General features: G+C 37.6%; 1 protein-coding gene across 3 annotated transcripts in view; it reads left to right on the forward strand.

Annotated features, from left to right (window-relative positions):
* LOC126186300 (germinal-center associated nuclear protein) overlaps positions 1–22,179 on the forward strand; it is a 304,544-nt gene that overhangs the window by 268,966 nt on the left and 13,399 nt on the right. For all 3 annotated transcript variants that reach the window (XR_007537424.1, XM_049928199.1, XM_049928198.1), the window contains exon 26: positions 21,373–21,579. Coding sequence is in view for 2 of the 3 variants with exons in the window: in XM_049928199.1 (XP_049784156.1) it covers positions 21,373–21,579 (207 nt within the window). In the remaining variant the exon portion in view is untranslated. The remainder of the gene's footprint in view (positions 1–21,372; positions 21,580–22,179) is intronic.

Genomic DNA, 22,179 nt, shown 5'->3' on the forward strand with positions numbered 1-22,179 from the left:
AAGGATTAATTACTTGTAATGCTACTTCTGTAGCTTTGTAAGTGGTTTCATTTTGAGAAACAAGATGCCCCTATAGCTTTTTTTTGTGCAAATACTAATAAAACATTGTCTAATTAAGCAGTTGGGCTTTTATCTGATGATAGTCTTTGTGCCATACAGAACAGTCTGATGTCTGCATCACTATTACTTCTTTTTTACTGTCAGTAGTTTCCTCAACAACAAAAATCATTACATATGTTATGTAAGGGGATATTGATAAGGCATCCATCTAACAAAATAAGTAAGGGAGGAATTTCATGGTACACTATCTAATCACAAATAACTGGACACCTATTAGTGGATGTTAATATGGTGTGTGTACCTTTCACTTTTATGACAACTTGGAGTCTGCAGGGACACTTTTGTTGATGTGTCTGAATGTCTGTGGAGGATTGGCAACCTGTTCTTCCTCAAGAGCTGAAGCCAGAGAAGATAATGGCGTCTGGAGCGAAGTCAATATTCCAACTCGCACCAGATCTGTTCCATTGATTTCAGGTTGGGACTCTGGACAGACCGGTGAATAGGGATGTGGAAATGGAAATCTATTAATAATTGCTTGAATAATTGGAAAAAACAGTTGAGAAAATTTTGAAGGACAAATCTGTGTACAATTTTGGGTGAAGTTTAACTGATAACAGTATCAACAGACTGTGTATGTCAGTAAACATAATTTGCATTATGTACTGCTGCTTCCAGTAGTGTACAATACTATATAATCAATGCAACCATTCAATTGTCTATAAGTTCTTAAATACACAAAGCACAATATTTTTGGTATAAGTAAACCAAGTTCAATAGGTGCCTATCAAATCTGTGTCATTACCTACACATTAATTCCATTGTGTTTAGTATTGAGTGTGACAATGTTGATGCAGGAATGCTCCTCCAGATACAGTGTTAATTATACTTATCTGCACCGAACCTCTTGATGCAGGATCTCAGCAGCGAATGAAATGATGAACAGATAGGAGTTGAACTTACAACTGTGCAAATAAATATTCCTTTTCTAATAACTTTTTATAATACTTCTAAGAATGGTTAAAATACACATTTTTAACACTGTTGGTATGACAGATCCAAATATACGTCGTCATGCTACCCACATATTGTTTTAACACACGTACACTTAACATTTTTGCAGTCAGGTTTCGTATGTTTTTGCACTTTGTTTTTGGGCGGCTTTCATACATTTGCATTACATAAAGTTTCTGTAGTGTGCTTTCCACATATGGTACACATAACATAACAAAATAAAATACAATTACAAAATACACTTATCCTGTTCATTTGCTGACGTACAATTATCGTCGCTTATATACATTGTAGTCTGTAACATATTCTCTCCCCTTTTTATATATAGGGTCATTACTTGTCATTTGGTTTTAGGAGATTTTGTCATATTTCATTACATTCTTTGCTTCCATTTAAAGGAGTACACATTTTACTCTCATTTGGTTATACATGCTTCATATAACATTCATACAATAATAGATTCTGTTTTCATTTATGGCATATATTGACATACACTTCATTTCAGTTTACAGTGACTCCATATCGGAGCATATTTATCAATTCAAAAAGAATCAAAGAAATGAACAATAGTCGCTACAATGGTTACTACGCACCGCTGGGATAACTACACGTGGTCTCGTCTCTCTAGCATTCTCCAGGAAAGATATGCACACTACAGGGTTGTGGAAATTCCACAGAAAGGCTTTTATTCAGTTACATCTTGTTAATAGACTTAACTGTGATCCCAAGAACAAAATAATTTGTTATTTGTAAGCACAACTCAAATCTTATGATATCAATGATGATGATGATGATGATGATGATGATGATGTCCTGTACTCCGTGGAGCGTAGGGGACGATGCGGGAGACCCGCACCGCTGTACTAGGCAAGGTCCTAGTGGAGGGGGTTTGCCATTGCCGTCCTCCGACCGTAATGGGGATGAATGATGATGATGAAGAATCGTATCAAATACTAATTCAGTGTTTAAAAGTACAGTTCAGTATTTACTTGTTATGTTCATTGTATAAAGGATAACCATTTCATCTACATCTACATTTATACTCCGCAAGCCACCCAACGGTGTGTGGCGGAGGGTTTTTTTTTTTTTACAGATTTCATGTGCTGAGGTTTACAGAGTTGTATCATCAATATGATATTTTACGTATAATAAGCGTAAAACAGTGTTTACATAAGTAACAAACATTCTTAAAAATTTCAATGTAATTCAGGTGTTTGATATTTTCATGCATAGTCGACGCACACAGTAGTTAGCTGGGTTTCAACCCCTTGATTATTTGGTAGTACTCAACCTTAGTTCAGTATTGTGATGCGTTGTTTTCTTCTTCACATACTTTCACACTATCCCCCTCATACGTATCATAAACTTAAAACTATATTTACATGTGGTGTGGTCCTTTCTATGTTTATATGGTACAGGATGTTCAGTGCATCGTCCCCTGGAAGAAAAAATGTAATACTAAGTAAAGACTAAATCTTCATAGATAAATGTATAGTGCCTCGATGGCTATTAATACTTTCTTCATACATTCAACCATGTATTCATTCGCTTCAGTGTGCAGTCATGTTATAACAAAACTTATTTCATGTCATGTATGCATCTCTACTTTCCATATAAATCTGAAAGATAGTGTATTAGAGGCATGGTGCAACCTTGTTTACCTTCAGCAAGACTTTTGTCGTCTATCAATTATGATTAGTGCTTGCACTTTCAGTACTTAAATCTGTAAATATTGTACATTTATAGATATAATGTATATAGCAGCTTAGCGTATGTAAAAATCTCATAGTTTAGCATCCTTTTCCTGTGTATATAATCCCTTAGCTTATATTTGTGTGTGTGTGTGTGTGTGTGTGTGTGTGTGTGTGTGTGTGTGTGTGTGTGTGTGTGTATTGTGTAGATAATAATAGTTGTAGTATAGACTCTCTCTTAATTTTCTATGTGTCTGTTTATTTGATAGGCTTTACAAATGCTAGTGTGGGCTGTAGCTCATCAGGTTTGTTTGTTTTGGGTGCTCCAACACTTCCAGCCGTGCCTGTCTGGCACACATGCACTTGTTATTTGTTGACTAGCTTGCTCCCAAATGCGCATGCGCTGCGTTGCTATGATACCACTAGTTTCGTGGCGAGTTGTGTATTGCATTGCACGCTACCATGCATTTCACAAGTTCATTTATTTGTTTACAACTGGGCTATGCACAAGACGAAGCTTTGTATTTAGAGTATTGTCGTCTCTAGACACATAAAAGTGAATTCAACCACTCATCTTATCGTTTACACATTTGACATGTAAGAAGAAAAATACAAACAAAAATTTTCCTTAACAACTAACAACATAAATTCTGGAATGTGGCTCTCCAGCACCCTAAATCTAATATTGTTATACAAATATACAACTTGAAGGGTATACAGCCCTTCAATATACAAATGTTCTCAAGTCTTTGTGTGTTTGCGTGTACCAATCTGTACAATCCCAGGTAGGGGACTTTAGTAATTATCTCTGGTCTGGTGTGTAGTAGTTTCCACTAGCAGTTCAGTTTTCCAATTTTCGTGGGTTTGTCCTATATAAAATTGTATTGTACATTTCAACTTTCTGTCTTAAATTCCTTTCCTTTCTTTAGCGCAGGTTTCAAGGTTGATTACTGCTTGTCGTATTTTATTGTCTAATGATAATTCCAAAGGTTTCTACCACTAGCCTGTCTGTTTGCAATTGAACATCAGCTCATTTGGTGCAAATCCAGTAGCTGTGGGGAATATTGTTAACAACTTGTAAGAAGAAAGTGACACATTCAATCCACTTGGTATGTTTATGAGGTATATAGATGCTCACAAACCTATTCTATTCCTTTAACAACCTTTCTGTGGGGGATACTTCAGGATGATATTTGTATACTGCAGTGTGTTTGATTTGGTTAGAATCTACAAACTCTTTCCTTTTACATCCAACAAAATATGCGGCATTATCTGTTAACATGACTTCTGGTTTTCCTACACTTCCAAAATAATCCTCTTTGATTCATCGTACAACTGAACTGGCTGTAGTGTTCTGTACAGCATACAATTTTAAATATTTGGTGAAAATATTATACAGACCTACTATATACTTAATGCCATCCTTACTTCTGGGGCTGACCACGGTGGCCGAGCGGTTCTCGGAACCGCGCGACTGCTGCGGTCGCAGGTTCGAATCCTGCCTCGGGCATGGATGTGTGTGATGTCCTTAGGTTAGTTAGGTTTAAGTAGTTCTAAGTTCTAGGGGACTGATGACCACAGATGTTAAGTCCCATAGTGCTCAGAGCCATTTGAACCATTACTTCTGGGATAGGGTCCAGCTACATCCAAGAATACTTTTTCTAGAGGCTTTTTAGCAACAATGGGATGTAGTTCAATCTGTTTGGAGATCTTAGATTGTTTTGTTTTCTGGCACACAATAAACTTGTGTGTGTGTGTGTGTGTGTGTGTGTGTGTGTGTGTGTGTGTGTGTGTGTGTGCGCGCGCGCGCGCGCAAGATAAAATCATCCACATATTCCTCTGGCAAACACACGTGCCAGTGTTCTTGTTTGCGATGGTTCCTATGTAGCAGAACACCTTTGTGAATAGCGAAAAACCTTTTTAACTTTTTATCACTGTTTTTCACAAGTTTTTCTCTTATCTTACTCCACCATGTGTCTTCCTGCTGTAATTGCTTCATGTGTTTACACATGTGGACATAAAATATGATTGGAGTGTTTTGTCTTCCATCAACACAGATCTTATTTCCCCTTCCTGCTCTAAAAGATCGTTATTCCTCTAAGCCTTGTGGGAATCGAGAAAGAGCATCAGCAATTATGTTCTGGTTTCATTTTATCTACACTATTACAAACTGGAATTCTTGAAGACACATACACCACTTGGCTATCCATCAGTGTAGCAGTTTACAAGTTAACAAAATCAATAGGGACTGATAGCCACTGTATACTTTTGTTTGTTGACCCGAAAGGAAATTTCAAACTTTTTAAATGAGCAAACCCTCCAACTCCTTAACTGAATATGAACGTTCAGGTTAGTATAAAGTGCGGCTGGTGAAGCTAATTACTTTAGGGGTGTTTATAATTACTTTAGGGATGAGTTTTCCCCTCTTCTTCTACCATTTTAAAAAGTCATGCACCCGAACTTTGAATAGATGTGTCAGTGCATAAACACAAATCCTTCCTCATGTGTGGTTGAGATAAAATATTAGCATTTATCTGGTAATAAATATGCAACTTGTCACTTTTTTACTATTTATTCAACCACGAACATGTTTTCAAGCCTCTGCAGGCATGTCATCAGATGGAGGTTTACAAGAACATTATGTTGTGGACCAAGTATAGCTAGATGCTGTGCTGGGTGCTGCTGGCCGAAATGATGGAAATTTAGTAATCGGTGATGAAGCATTTACGGGCCTGAAAGTTTTATATGTTTTAGGTACTTACAATGCACTCTGGTATGGTATACATACCAGATTGCTTCTTATAATGTACATTATTAAACTGTGTACACAAATAAACACAGTACGTAGCTACACTTGGTTCTAAAATGACCGATAGAATGTAAACATTCAACGTTTTTATAAAGAATATGGATATGGTGGATATTACACTTCACTACATAATAGTCTGTGGCTACACTTCACTACATAATAGTCTGTGGCAAGAGATACATTGTATCATGGTACAAATATTACTAGTACAGATTTTACATGTCAGTAATTGTTGCTAGCTGCAGGAGTGTCTTTATACTGGCAAAAAGTTTTTTAATATGGGTTAATAGTTATACAGGAGGTAAAAACTAGAGTCTGATATTTAATGTATAATTAAAAATTTTTTGTAAGTTACAGAATACCATAGTCATTACAGGCCAAGAAGAACAAGATTTTTTGCAGGAAGATGAATATGTGTTATTATTGTCATTTTTGTTGTTCTGGTGCCCAGATATCCTGGAAATGCTGGAAGAAAAGGTTTTGTGTTGACTCAGTTTGTTCATTCAGAATTTTTTGGGGTGATTTTAGTTTGTGGATATAAATTTCTAATTGTTCAAAGAGATCCATCTGTATTCCTTTCTCAGCAGCGTGTAGCACAGAATGATTGTCACTGATGTCACTAACAGTGTGTTCATGATGAGCAATATGTGATGCAAAACTGGACTAATTTAAGTTTTCGAGCCGAAGGGCATCCATATGTTCTTTGTAGTGGGTTGCAAAATTTCTCCCTGTTCGGCCTATGCAGAAGCAAGCACAGGAGTGTGTGAGCTTGTAAAAGCCAGAATTTTTGTGCCACACTCCAGTGAATTTATTATTGTGAATGATTTTATTTTATAGTTTATTGTCAGTGTGGAAGGATATTTTTATGTTGCTTGGTCTGAAAATATTTGCTAGTTTATATGACACTTTACCAAGGAATGAAAGACAGACAAATTTTGCCATTTCTTTCTTGGTTTGTAATGGTGGTGGTAGATGCTTGAGTTTACTTTGGATTTTTTCAACTAGGGTGTTTATCAGAGAGGCATTATAACAATTACTTTGGACTATAAATATAAGTATGTTCATTTCTTTACATGCATCTTCTACACTGATAGGGGTGCAGAGCATACGGTTTACAGATGACCTGAAGAAAGCAGTTTTATGTTTGTTTAGGTGGCATGAGGTATTGTTAATGGCAGTATCACTGGTACTGGGTTTTCTATATATTTTGAAGGTATACTTGTTACTGTGAGTGGAGATAGTCATGACAAGGAAGTTAATTCCTTCAGTGGTCTGGTGTTCAACTGTGAATTTGATATTTGGTTGCATTTTATTCTTTTCATCTGCTAGGTTATTTAGTTCTTCTTTTGCACCATTGAAGACTATTATTGTGTCATCTACATATCTTTTATAATACAGAATTTTGTCAGTAAATTGTGGATCTGTTAAGAAGAAATCTTGTTCCAGATTAAGTATAAATATCTCAGCAGGCAAGCCTGCAAGGCTATTACCCATTGCCAGACCATTGTTTTGCATGTAAAATTTACCATTGAATGAAAAATCGTTATGTGAAAGGACTAATTCAAGCAATGTCATGAGTTCAAAAATTTCTGCATTGCTTAGCTTTTCGCATTTGATAATTCTTTTACGTTATTGTGAGAGTGTCTTTTCAGGGGATATTGGTGTAGAGGTTTACTATGTCAAAGGAGGCAAATGTTGCTGTGTTTGGCACTATTAGAGCTTTAATGTTGTTGATTAACTCAAAAACTATTGTTAATTGAAAAGCTCACCATGAACACACTGTTGGTGATATCAGTGGCGATCTTTCTGTGCTTCACATTACTGAGAAATGAATACAGATGGACCTCATTGAAAAACATTTACTGAAATGTAAAATCTGTACTAGTAATATTTGCACCATAATGTAATATATATCTTACCAAAGATTATTATGTAGTAAACTGTAATATCTACCATATCCATATTCATTGTAAAAACATCGAATGTTTACATTCTGTCAATCATTGTAGGACCAAGTGTAGCTAAATAATGTGTTTATTTGTGTACATAGCTTAATACGTACTTTATAAGAAGCAATCTGATATTTATACCACAACAGTACCTAAAACATGAAAATCTTTCAGGTTTGTAAATATTTCATCACCGATTACTAAATTTCCGTCATTTCTGCCAGCAGCACCTGCACAGCATCTAGCTACACTTGGTCCACAACATAATGTTCTTGTAAACCTCCATCTAATGATGAGCCTGCAGTGGCTTGAAAACATGTTCATGGTTGAATAAATCGTAAAAAACTGACAGGTTGCATATTTATTACCATATAAATGCCAGTTTAAACCACAGTCGCAGTTCATCATCCACAATGGATGTACTAAAATAGTAGCATTTAATAAGGCTTGCTTGATGTTCTCAAAATTGGTTTGACATTGTTTGTCCCATAACCAAGGTCTATTTTTCTGGAGGAGATTGAGTAAAGCATCACTGTTCATAAGTTGGTTAGGTATGAGTTCCAAAAAAAATGAGACTAGGCGTAAGTATGCTTTCAATTGCCACTTGTTTTGAGGAACAGGACAGTTCCTAATGGCATCAAGTTTTTTTAAGATCTGGCAGTGTCTTCCGAAGAGATTATGTGCCCTAAAAATTTTACCTTTTCTTGTGCGAAATTAGATTTCCTGAGATTTGCTGTTACTCCATGTTTGGAAAAGCAGTTCAATACTTGTTCAATTAATCTTAGGCATTCTACCCAAGTGGGTGTGGTGACTAAAAAGTTATCCAAGTAACTGTTACCTTACTCAAAAGTTCGGGTCCTAGCACTTTGTCCAGAGCAGAGGTTAAATACACCTTCACTTATGTTCAATCCAAACGGTAATACTTGAAATTCTAAGTTCCTTCCCCTACATACAAAGGCGTTATACTTCCGACTTTCTTCATGTAGTTTTATTTGCCTATAAGAGAACCGGAGATTGTTTGTAGTAAGAAATTTAGCATCATGGAAATTCATAAGCTGTTCCTATATAAATTGTCGGGATGTGTTCATACTGGTACAGTGATTGGTACAATGATCTTATTAATGCTAGGTGCGTCAAGGACCAAGCGCACCTTGCCATCTGGCCTACTCATGGCCAAAATAGGACTACAATAATGGGAAAATGATGGTTGTGTAATGCCCCATTCAAGCTTCCTGTTAATTTCTTTTCTTAGTCCTTCCCTCATTGTCCATGGTATAGGGTATGAAGTAGAACAAAAAGTTATGTGAGGGTGTTCTTCCATTTTGTACACACAGTCCATAATGATACCTGGTCTTTTTTCAAATACGTGTATATAAGCAAGTGTCAGTTCCCTAAGTTCCACTTGCTGTTCATGAGACAAGCGCTTATCTTCATGTTTATTGCGTCGACAGTTATCTATTCTGCTGCCGACTGTTCGCTATTGTATGTGGTGATAAATATGACTGTGGGATTTACAATTGAACCTCAGTCATGAGTAACTTCAGTTTTACTTCTATCAGTACTTCCCCTGATTAGGTCTGTTGCAAAAAATTGGTTATTTACTATGAAATGATATTTGCCCTTGCCTACATCAATTTGTACTTGGTATGTCCTAAATGTATCCATACCAATTAAACAGTCAACTACTAATTTCTCTACTATCAAAAAGTTGCATTTCACAGAAAACTGTCCTAATTGGATGGGAATTAAAGCTTGTATTTTGACTCCTTTCGATTTCTGACCAGTCACAGTTTGTGCCTTGCAATTTTGCATTGGCGGTGTGGGTATATGCCCACATTTCTGCAGTTCTTGAAAGAATCCCTGTGCCATCAAATTAGTCATAGCACCTGTGTCAAGCACAATGGGTACATCAAGGTCAAATATTTTGGCTTTAATAGTAGATTGTACATTACCCGCTATCAAGTTTGCCTGTGTATCCCCATTCCTTTGATACAGATTATCTTTCACATCACTACCTTGATCATATCTGATGAAGCAAGTATTGATCAAGCTCGTACCCCACTCTCCTCCCAGGTCACAGAAGGGGGTTTTACCGTGACCGGTTCAAGTTTTCCGGCATCGCGATGGCATCGGTCTGTGGGTTAGGTGTAACTTGTACTATATGGACTGTTGGTGTTTGATCACACCAGTTGGTATCCTGTGAGGCTCTTGACTCAAATTCCCTTTGCATTTGCGTGTAATTCTGCATATGTGCATTACTTTGCTGGCCAAATTCTGCTGCCTGTGGATTATTCATCTGTCTGGTATTGTTTTGTGTTTGCCAAGCAATCAGCTGATTATTGCTGGTAGCTTGTGTCTGTACATACTATACAGACTGGCCATACGCTACTTGCCGGTTGTAGTTGTTTTTGTTAAATTTTTGTCCACTTCTTTTATATCCGCCCTTGAATGCACAGCTTTTGCCATTGTCGTTGTGATTATTGTTACCATTACCATAGGTCTGTGTGGAGTAAGGTTGCCATCCGTGTTGTACTACGAATCCATTGTTTACTCGTTGGTCTGTAAATCCCTGTGGCACTATCTGTGTATTAACTAGCTTGGGTTGTACTGGTCTCGCTTCATATATAAAATCTATTGAATCCAGTAAGATAGAAAGTATTTGGTGTTCTGGAATGGTAATGAGTTTTTCCCTGATGTGGGTAGGTAGATGGCTCTTTGAAATTTTCGGCACGCCTATTTCAGATACCAGGTTCATCCAGTATCTGGTTTTATTCAAATATTTTTCAAAATAGTCCCTTAAGCTTCCATGTTCGCCAATGAATGGAGCTGGGTTGAATACTTTGTGTCTGAGCCTCCCCTTTACGGCCTCAGACCAATATTTATCCAGAAAGTCTCTTTCAAACTGTTCATAGTAGTGGCAACATTCCGCCATGTCCAAAACCCATAGCAGATCATCACTCTGCGTGCAGCCAACAGCTAATCTAATTTTCTGGGCTTCGGTCTAGATATGAGGTAAAACATTTCGAAATGGGCTGATAAAGACCAAGGGGTTTGTTCCTTTCCTTTCAGAGGTAAATACCAGAAAATGTTGATGCCTAAGTAACCCTTCATCTGCAAGTAATATTGACAGACATGCCGCACTGTCAGTGACAGGCGTGTTTATATTAGTTTGTGGCATAGCGCATGGCAACTGCACTTGCTCAACAGGTACAACTGCTGGCAAGTGTTGTTGCATTCTGCATCCTTCGCTGTATTCTTTCAAAGGGCTAGCCAGTGAAAGTATCTGTTGTTGTTGTTGTGGTCTTCAGTCCTGAGACTGGTTTGATGCAGCTCTCCATGCTACTCTATCCTGTGCAAGCTTCTTCATCTCCCAGTACCTACTGCAACCTACATCTTTCTGAATCTGCTTAGTGTATTCATCTCTTGGTCTCCCCCTACAATTTTTACCCTCCACGCTGCCCTACAATACTAAATTGGTGATCCCTTGATGCCTCAGAACATGTCCTACCAACCGATCCCTTCTTCTGGTCAAGTTGTGCCACAAACTTCTCTTCTCCCCAATCCTATTCAATACTTCCTCATTAGTTATGTGATCTACCCATCTAATCTTCAGCATTCTTCTGTAGCACCACATTTCGAAAGCTTCTATTCTCTTCTTGTCCAAACTATTTACCGTCCATGTTTCGCTTCCATACATGGCTACACTCCATACAAATACTTTCAGAAATGACTTCCTGACACTTAAATCTATACTCGATGTTAACAAATTTCTCTTCTTCAGAAACGCTTTCCTTGCCATTGCCAGTCTACATTTTATATCCTCTCTACTTCGACCATCATCAGTTATTTTGCTCCCCAAATAGCAAAACTCCTTTACTACTTTAAGTGTCTCATTTCCTAATCTAATACCCTCAACATCACCCGACTTAATTCGACTACATTCCATAATCCTCGTTTTGCTTTTGTTGATGTTCATTTTATATCCTCCCTTCAAGACACTATCCATTCCGTTCAACTGCTCTTCCATGTCCTTTGCTGTCTCTGACAGAATTACAATGTCATCGGCGAACCTCAAAGTTTTTATTTCTTCTCCATGGATTTTAATACCTACTCCAAATTTTTCTTTTGTTTCCTTTACTGCTTGCTCAATATACAGATTGAATAGCATCGGGGAGAGGCTACAACCCTGTCTTACTCCCTTCCCAACCACTGCTTCTCTTTCATGTCCCTCGACTCTTATAACTGCCATCTGGTTTCTATACAAATTGTAAATAGCCTTTTGCTCCCTGTATTTTACCCCTGCCACCTTTAGAATTTGAAAGAGAGTATTCCAGTCAACATTGTCAAAAGCTTTCTCTAAGTCTACAAATGCTAGGAACCTAGGTTTGCCTTTCCTTAATCTTTCTTCTAAGATAAGTTGTAAGGTCAGTATTGCCTCACGTGTTCCAGTATTTCTACGGAATCCAAACTGATTTTCCCCGAGGTTGGCTTCTACTAGTTTTTCCATTCGTCTGTAAAGAATTCGTGTTAGTATTTTGCAGCTGTGGCTTATTAAACTGATTGTTCGGTAATTTTCACATCTGTCCACACCTGCTTTCTTTGGGATTGGAATTATTATATTCTTCTTGAAGTCTGAGGGTATTTCGCCTGTTTCATACATCTTGCTCACCAGATGGTAGAGTTTTGTCAGGACTGGCTCTCCCAAGGCTGTCAGTAGTTGCAATGGAATGTTGTCTCCTCCGGGGGCCTTGTTTCGACTCAGGTCTTTCAGTGCTCTGTCAAACTCTTCACGCAGTATCGTATCTCCCATTTCATCTTCATCTACATCCTCTTCCATTTCCATAATATTGTCCTTAAGTGCATCGCCCTTGTATAGACCCTCTATATACTCCTTCCACCTTTCTGCTTTCCCTTCTTTGCTTAGAACTGGGTTTCCATCTGAGCTCTTGATGTTCATACAAGTGGTTCTCTTATCTCCAAAGGTCTCTCTAATTTTCCTGTAGGCAGTATCTATCTTACCCCTAGTGAGATAAGCCTCCACATCCTTACATTTGTCCTCTAGCCATGCCTGCTTAGCCATTTTGCACTTTCTGTCGATCTCATTTTTGAGACGTTTGTATTCCTTTTTGCCTGCTTCACTTACTGCATTTTTATATTTTCTCCTTTCATCAATTAAATTCAATATTTCTTCTGTTACCCAAGGATTTCTACTAGCCCTCTTCTTTTTACGTACTTGATCCTCTGCTGCCTTCACTACTTCATCTCTCAAAGCTACCCATTCTTCTTCTACTGTATTTCTTTCCCCCATTCCTGTCAATTGTTCCCTTATGCTCTCCCTGAAACTCTGTACAACCTCTGGTTCTTTCAGTTTATCCAGGTCCCATCTCCTTAAATTCCCACCTTTTTGCAGTTTCTTCAGTTTTAATCTACAGTTCATAACCAATAAATTGTGGTCAGAGTCCACATCTGCCCCTGGAAATGTCTTACAATTTAAAACCTGGTTCCTAAATCTCTGTCTTACCATTATATAATCTATCTGATACCTTTTAGTATCTCCAGGGTTCTTCCATGTATACAACCTTCTATCATGATTCTTAAACCAAGTGTTAGCTATGATTAAGTTGTGCTCTGTGCAAAATTCTACCAGGCGGCTTCCTCTTTCATTTCTTAGCCCCAATCCATATTCACCTACTACGTTTCCTTCTCTCCCTTTTCCTACACTCGAATTCCAGTCACCCATGACTATTAAATTTTCATCTCCCTTCACTATCTGAATAATTTCTTTTATTTCATCATACATTTCTTCAATTTCTTCATCATCTGCAGAGCTAGTTGGCATGTAAACTTGTACTACTGTAATAGGTGTGGGCTTCGTATCTATCTTGGCCACAATAATGCGTTCACTATTCTGTTTGTAGTAGCTTACCCGCATTCCTATTTTCCTATTCATTATTAAACCTACTCCTGCATTACCCCTATTTTACTTTGTGTTTATAACCCTGTAGTCACCTGACCAGAAGTCTTGTTCCTCCTGCCACCGAACTTCACTAATTCCCACTATATCTAACTTTAACCTATCCATTTCCCTTTTTAAATTTTCTAACCTACCTGCCCGATTAAGGGATCTGACATTCCTCGCTCCGATCCGTAGAACGCCAGTTTTTTTCTCCTGATAACGACATCCTCTTGAGTAGTCCCCGCCCGGAGATCCGAATGGGGGACTATTTTACCTCCGGAATATTTTACCCAAGAGGACGCCATCATCATTTAATCATACAGTAAAGCTGCATGCCCTCAGGAAAAATTACGGCCGTAGTTTCCCCTTGCTTTCAGCCGTTCGCAGTACCAGCATAGCAAGGCCGTTTTGGTTATTGTTACAAGGCCAGATCAGTCAATCATCCAGACTGTTGCCCTTGCAACTACTGAAAAGGCTGCTGCCCCTCTTCAGGAACCACACGTTTGCCTGGACTCTCAGCAGATACCCCTCCGTTGTGGTTGTAGCTACGGTACGGCTATCTGTATCGCTGAGGCACACAAGCCTCCCCACCAACGGCAAGGTCCATGGTTCATGGGGGGGGGGTGAAAGTATCTAACTTCTATAAAAGCATCGTTTTTTTTCTGTCAAATGTTGTTTTGGAATGTCAGTAGTTTTAGCAATACTGCCTTGTAACCTTTCCTCTGTTCCTTTAAACCTGAATCTATTTTAACTAGAAACTGACTTTCTTTCTCTTATAGAGCTGCTTCTACTGTATCTACATAAATCTTGCACTCTCATACAACCTTTCCAACAAGGGTGCTGCCCTTATCCAGCATTCCAGCTTCAGTCTTTCAGTTATTTCCTTTACATCTGCAAAAATCTTATCTCTCTGTTTTTTGGCAAATTTTGACTCTAAACTTAACTGGTCCACTCTTAGACATAACTTTTGTACTTCTGTAGGTAGGTTTTTTGCACACACCTTGCAGCTTGCTGACTGCGTCCGTCACAATTTTTACTGATGCATCCACTTGGGATTGCATCTCATGAATTTGAGAATATGCTTCACTAAGGTTTTGTAACTCACCTGGAAGTTGTTCCCATGTATCATCTATGAATGACACTCTTTCTATTAATGTATTTATATTGCAGGATATGTCAGTAATTATTTCTTGTTTTAATTATTTACCTAGCCCTGTCAACTTCCTAGATAGTTCATCAGATAATTCAGTGTGTATAGTTTTGCTCACCTCACTGAACTGTCGACTAATACTATTCTTGTAATCGTTAAATGCCTGATTTTGCTGTGTAAACTGTTGTCCTCTATTTTCCTGATGCTTTTTGAACTGCTGTGTCATACCCTCAAGTTGTGTTTCACTTTCCTGTAGTTCTTGTTTTGTGAACTGTTGTGTTATTTGTTGCATGAGTTGTTAAATTGTGTGTCTCACTAGTAATTACATTGTTTTTATGAACTGTTTCCTGTTCTTGCATTCACAATGCCGTGAGCAAGCAATCAAAGGAATTTTCGCTGTTGCGCCCTTCGGTTTCGCTATTTGAAAAAATATTTCCTAGTGAGAACTGAGAAATTGTCTCACCGAGCGTCATAAAAGTGGCATCATGATTAGTTATATTACCAGTGTCATCATTTATTGATAGTGGGATGCCAACCTCATTGTTTTGGTTGCCATGGGCCAGTTCACTAGTTGGCGTGTTACCTTCAACTGTTGCCAAGCTCAGATTTCCGACATCTTGGCATATTGCATTTTGTAATGAATTTTCAACAATGACCAATTCCTTTGACTCCATTGTGAATAGTTTTTAACAAAATTATGAATAAAATTTTTCAAAAATGAAATTCTTTCTGTTTTTGCACTTTAATTAAAGTAGATTTAGCTGTGTATTCACTAATGAGCCTGTTTATTATCTGACACAGTCTTATAGTGACTTATCTTGCACTTTAATAATGACTCTGTACAAATTTTCGTCTTTTCTGTGGAAATGCACTTTCCGTAAAGGATATTACTTGGAAGAAAAATAGATTATCCACTGCCAGAGTGATGGCGCCAAGTGCCGCCATATAAGCATACAGCGTAGCAGCTTCCTACTGCTGAAATCAGTATTCCTGTCTCGTCTCATTTGTAGGCAGAATTAATTTTAATATGCTGCTTAAATGGTTTTATCATTCCCAATCTCATGGGCATGTAACAAATACAATGAAAGTTTCCTTAGTTCCTTGTAACAATAATATGAATCATTTCTCAAAAATTTTTATCTCATCAATAGGTCTATTCATATTTCACTTGACGCCGTCCTTTAAATGGTCGCCATTGAATAGTGATGTGGAAATGGATTAATAATTGCTTGAATAATTGGGTGAACTTTAACTGATACCAATATCAACAGACCTTGTATATCATTACATTCCAGGTTGATAAACATAAAAAATGGTGAGGCAGGCTTTAAGGGAAAATAATGTTGTTACATAATTAGACTGAAAGTGACTTTTGATACTCTAAATTTTCTAGATGATGATGATTTAGACAAAAAATGCGTAACTATAGTTTACAGTTACCACAGGAAGGATGATGAAATCCAACATGAGAGTACAGGGAACAAGAAAGAGGTTTGTGATTAAATGGCCCAGTAAAGGAATAGTGAAGAGAAGTGAGCACAGTAGGGAAGAGGGGACTGAGTGACGATTGGTGGAAATTGAATTGGTTCCCCAAGAAGCCTGGAGGTAATAAAATGTTGCTGGACCTGACAGTGTGGCAGATTTGACACAGAATGTAAGGAGAAATTAACCACTCTCTTCAAACAGTACAAATGATGCACCTCCCTCAGACTAAAGTGAACAGCAAAAAAGTATAGTGACTCAGGATGCTATTAAATGCTATCAAAGTAGCAACAGTAAAGTTATCCACAATTAAAATGTTGGTTTGAACACAGTAATGCTTTACTGGGCTTGGTTCTGTGGTATGATGTATTGTCTTCCTCTGCTCTTTGAATTGACTTACCTAGCAAATCATACAATTTTATGTTGATTCTGAACCATAGTGCATAGTGCAACTTGGCACTTTTCCCATTAAAAAATCATTGCTTGAGGAGAAAGAAGAAATAACTGTAGAAAAAATTATAAGGTCAACTAGGGATTGAACCCCAGACTTTTGGTTGGCAATCTGGTACTTACCCCCTGCACAAATGAACTAATATCACAAGTAAAATTAATGATAAAAAGGCAAAAATAATAGTAGGAGTATTGGGTTAATGTTAGTAGCCTCAAATAAGTACTTATTATTTTGATTTAGGACTGGGTAGTAATGGTATTATAGAGTCTTATACAATAATATTCTAGTTTTATCATTATCATATTATTTACCATACAACCATGTTAAAACAATGAAAAGAATTTTGAGAGTCACTCTGTAATCATGTAGCTGCCCATTCCTGAATCAATGAACAGATGCACCCTAACATGCGAAACAGCAATCGCTAAATAATGATGTGACAATCTACACTTTCCTGGTATATAAATTCATAATATTCTTGTTTGATCTAAAGCCTAATCATACAGTTTTATTTTAACAGTCCAACTGGCTGCCATATTCAGGTAAGAAATCCGTTACTTAAATATTTTCAGAAGTCACACCAAAGAGAAGCAATGTGTCTGAGAGAAATCGTTGCTCCTGCCCCATAATGCAGAGTGAAGGTACAGCACCCAAGTGATAAAAGCTGGCAGGTAACTGGAAAGTACTGTGGAGTGGCTGCCTCTGTTTTCCAAGTCAAAAACCATTGTTTTTTCATTCTTTTTTTCCCAAATAAAACAGGATTCCGCATTTCACTTAAAGGGTAGACCTTGTCCCTATTTATAATATTATCTGCCAGTCTAATTTCAATTGATTCCTTTAAGACAGAGCCCCAATAGTGAGATGAAGGAGCAGCTGTCTGTGCCTGTGCCTCGTCATCTGGCTAACATACGTTTTCACACAGTGACAAGTCTATTTTGTCTGCCAGTTAAGATTAAAGCTGTACTTGGATCAGTTAAATATGAACTAAGACTGCAGAAGTCCAGTGTTGATAGACTAAACATGGCATATAAAAATTCAGTAGTATGTTCATTAAGGACTGAGGAAGAAAGTGTCGTCAATGGTAACTTGTGTCTTCTACATCAGATTGTTCCAAGGCAGCCCCGTGGATCACAGGCTCGACCAGAGAACAGCTGCTAGAGGATAGGCTGCCTGCTAGGATACGTTTCATGACACATGCGCACTGCTGTGTTACAAGCCTGTCACTTATTTATGTCTTGTACTTCCCAGTGGAAGAACGGTTTGTATTTGTTGAGAAAGATGGGCTGCCTCAGTGTCTTGTGTGTCGTAAAGCTCTGAGTATGATGAAGAATATAATATCACTACATGTGTCTTTACACAACACACTACGATGAGCTGGACATTAACTCAAGAAAGCAACTCAATAACACTGAAGAGTGAATTTCAGCAACAGATAAATCTGACACTAAATAAATAAATAAATAAATAAATAAACAAATGTAACAAATGAATACATACTACTTCTACGTGCTCTGTATATGTAATGAATTTGTTTATTTCATACGTGTTATGCAACTATTGTAGATTGCTGACATCGATGACAATTCAACTGATGTAGCACTTCAAGCAAGCTACAAAGTTGCACACATCACTGCAACAACTGGAACATCATTCTCAGTTGGCCCCCAGTGAAATCATGCCTGCTCACTGTCATAGAGTGCTTAGCACCAACAGACATTACGAAATTTGAAGGGGTTTGGCTCTCCAAGTAAATGGTATCTCGTCAGACCCGTGATAGGGCCACGAATTTAGAAAATCAACTGAAGCAGAAGTGCCACGCTTTCACAGCTTTTTCGTTAGGTCTTGATGTAACCACACAGGTAACAGACATTGCTCACAGTATTTGTGAGGGGCATTAATTCAGAACTACAGGTTTTTGAGGAGCTGGTAGACATGATATTGATGGAGTACACAACCACAGGTCATGACATATTTGAGGTTGTCTGTGAGTCTGTAGAAAACATGTGTTTGCCATTGGACAGGCTCTGTTCTGTTGTAACTGACAGAGCACAGCAAATGGTTTGGAGCCAGCAAAGCTTCGTGACTGGTCTGAAGTAAAAAATCAAGATGGAATTTTGGAAAAAAATATCAAACATACGCTGCTTTGTGTGCCAAGAAGCCTTTTGTGCTGAAAGTGTGGAATGTGCCAGTGTCATGAAGGATGCAGAGAAGTGTGTAAATTTTGTAAGGTACCACAGTGTCAACCATCACCAGTTCAAAGACTTTTTGCATGACCTGGAAGTAGCCTATGGTGATATTCCATATCACGGCACAGTATGGGGCTTAGCAGAGGCAAAGTTCTCAACATATTTTTTGCAATTCGGGAAGAAACTGCATTGCTTACAGAAATGAAAGGAGAGATGCAAACATCACTCATTGTCAGTAACGAGACATGGGTAGCACACTAGGCCTTCCTAACTGACATTACAACACATTTAAACAATTTAAATACGCCTTTTCAAGAAAAGGCTATATTAATTGTTGATACATGCAATAAAATTAATGCATTCATGGACAAACTTCATATATTTGAAAGAAAATGTGCTAGTGGAAATTTAACTTTTTTAACGTGTTTTTCATCTCCTCAGTTGCCTGAAGAAATAAGTTTAGTGATTATCAGCAAATATTGTACAATGTCGTCCAAGTTTTGAGGTTAGGTTTCAGGACATATGATGCCTACAAAATGAGTTAAAACTATTTAGGCCTCCATTTTCAGTTGTGCCAGATACTGTTTCTTCAGAAATACAACTAGAACTAATAGATTTTCAAAACAGTACACTGCTCAAAGACAGATACTACAACACCACGATTTTGGTGAGATTGTATCACAATCTTCTTGCAGAAGACTTTCCCAAATTACACAGTAATCAAGCTGAAATCATATCTATGTTTGGCTCAACATACACTTGTGAATGACTTGTTTTCTGTAATGAAGAGATTAAAAACTGCAGGAAGGTCCCAGCTATATGACCCAACACTTGAGAGTAGTCTGTGTCATACAGCAGCTCAAGGACTGACACTCAATATTTCATTAATCATGAATAAACAGAAATGTATTTCTCAAACTAAATAAAGTGTTCATATGTTTGTCGTATATTAAGGCTTTTGTTGATTATATTCAGTCATCCTGTATTACGTTGTACATTATCTCCTCCCTAGCCAGTGTTTTGTGCACAGTGCTGCATGTAAGCTGCTTGCCCAGCATTGTCCACCTGTGTGTCCGCCGCTCGTGGTCTCGCGGTAGCGTTCTCGCTTCCCGAGCACGGGGTCCCGGGTTCGATTCCCGGCGGGGTCAGGGATTTTCACCTGCCTCGAGATGACTGGGTGTTTGTGTTGTCCTCATCATTTCATCATCATCCAGGAAAGTGGCGAAATTGGACTGAGCAAAGATTGGAAAATTGTACAGGCGCTGATAACCACACAGTTGAGCGCCCCACAAACCAAACATCATCATCATCATGTCCACCTGTGATGTTGCGCATGCATGTGCAAGCTGTTTACTCACTCCTGCACACCAGTGCCCATGGGAACCCATTGTTCACAGCTGAGCTTTCTAGCTGGAACAGCCTACTCTACACTATGCGCATTTATCTACAAGTGTGTTTATCTGCTAAACTACATAAAATCTAAAACACAAATCCTCACAGTTTAGAAAAACAGAAACTGAAAATTAATTTGACTTCAAGACAAGTGACATAATCTGTTTGAGGCAGGCACTTTACAATGTGATTCCTCAAGGGCAAAAATGAATAATGCAGGAGTCCTCGCTTTCATCATTTAATTAAGAAAAAATTATAATGTTAAAAGATCATAATGTTCTGTTTGACTTCCTGTACTTTTGTTTTCATTTTTTTGCCACAGTAACATATTTTTTCACAAAAGGTATCTGTTTTACAGTCTTCGTGTGCCATATTCGAATAACAGTACAGTGGGGGGGGGGGGGGGGGGGGGGGGGGGGGGGATTTTTTTTATTAGGGAAATTTCTTTAAAAAAAAGTATGAAATAAGCAATTTTTTAAAAATTTTGTGTCTAGTTTTCTTGAGAACTTCAAACATGATTTTATCATTTCCCTTTGCAAGCCTATAGTACGTACTGGGTGGTCAGGAAGAGCGTGAAAAACTTGTAAGTGTGTTGTAGGGCAGGCTGAGCTGAGAAATTATTGTTAAGAAAAAAAATCAATATTTTGTACTCTTTCCACGTTAACTGGCATTGAAGTTAGTCAATCAGACCACTGCGTGCCAAAATTCAAGTGGCCCATCAAATACAAATAGTGTCAGTTGGTTCTCAAAGTGTAGATGATAGTGCACAAGACTGCTAAGTCTCTGGCTTAGGTTTGATTCTTACTACTGTTCTGTCCTATTTTGTATCACTATCATGTTTGTTTTGAGGAAACCAAATGAAAACATTTTGCAACACTGCCTCTGGCTGACGGACTGCTGGAAACTGCACAAGCACAACGGGCCTAACTGCCTAATTTTAATGCTAATTAACTCAGAAATGTCACAATGTATCAAATTTTTTTCATAACAGTCATTTCTCAGCACAACCTATGCTAAAAAAAAAAAAAAAAAAAAAGTACAAGCTTTTTGCACTGTTTCTCACCGCCCTGTGTATTGCATAATACTGCTAATTTTTATCAGCAGCAGTTAAATAAGTACATTTCAAGTAAAAATTGGTGTTTGTGTGGTAATCTAGGAACATTTTTTGATCTTCCAGTTAATTCTGATGATTAATCAATGACACTATTATCACATCTGATTTTTTTTTTTTTCAGCGAGTATTGACATTTTATGTCACACTGTCTCACCAAAATCTGACTGTGAAGGAATCACTTCTTCACCCAGGTCATTCCAGTCACAGAGGAAACTGAAACGTAGCAGGAATGCTGTTGATGCAGCTGCATTGCTAGCCTCGGAATTAAAGATACTTTCATCAAGACAGGAAAAAATATTGGAGGATCTAGAAAGAAGTATTGAAGAAGGTATATCCATTTTTTAGTTTTATGAAAACTTAATCTATATAACTAAGCTGCAAAACAATGAATATTATGTTTTTACCATTTGTTCAATTTATTACCATTTAAATCACGTTAATTGCATGGGATGTGTAAATATAACAAATTTTTTTTATAAAAATAAAATGTATGAACTTTCTCTCTCTCTCTCTCTCACACACACACACACACACACACTTTATTGTGTGTCTGTGGTGTGGGTGGATGGGGAGGGGGGGGGGTTTACAAGCCATTATGTTTCAGACATAGAGATCTTAACCAAATTGTTGTACCATCATTTGTTTGCAACTAATACAAATGAAAAATTATTGATGTAAAGAAACTTTGTTTTATCATGCATTTACATAATATTCCTTCAAGTATTCTAAGTGCGCTGTTATTATCTGAAGATGTGTTCTAACAGTTTTAGAATTTTTCATACCTCATTAAATTTTTCTCATACTTCATTTTTATTCACTCAAGTATATAATCTTTCATGTTTATTTTGTGCTTTGTTTGTACAATTAAATTTTGTGGCAATCTTTTATTATGATCGTACTGTATGTATATATTTACGTAGTGGTACAA

Source organism: Schistocerca cancellata, chromosome 1 (assembly GCF_023864275.1).
Source record: "Schistocerca cancellata isolate TAMUIC-IGC-003103 chromosome 1, iqSchCanc2.1, whole genome shotgun sequence".
Taxonomy (NCBI): Eukaryota; Metazoa; Arthropoda; class Insecta; order Orthoptera; family Acrididae; genus Schistocerca; species Schistocerca cancellata.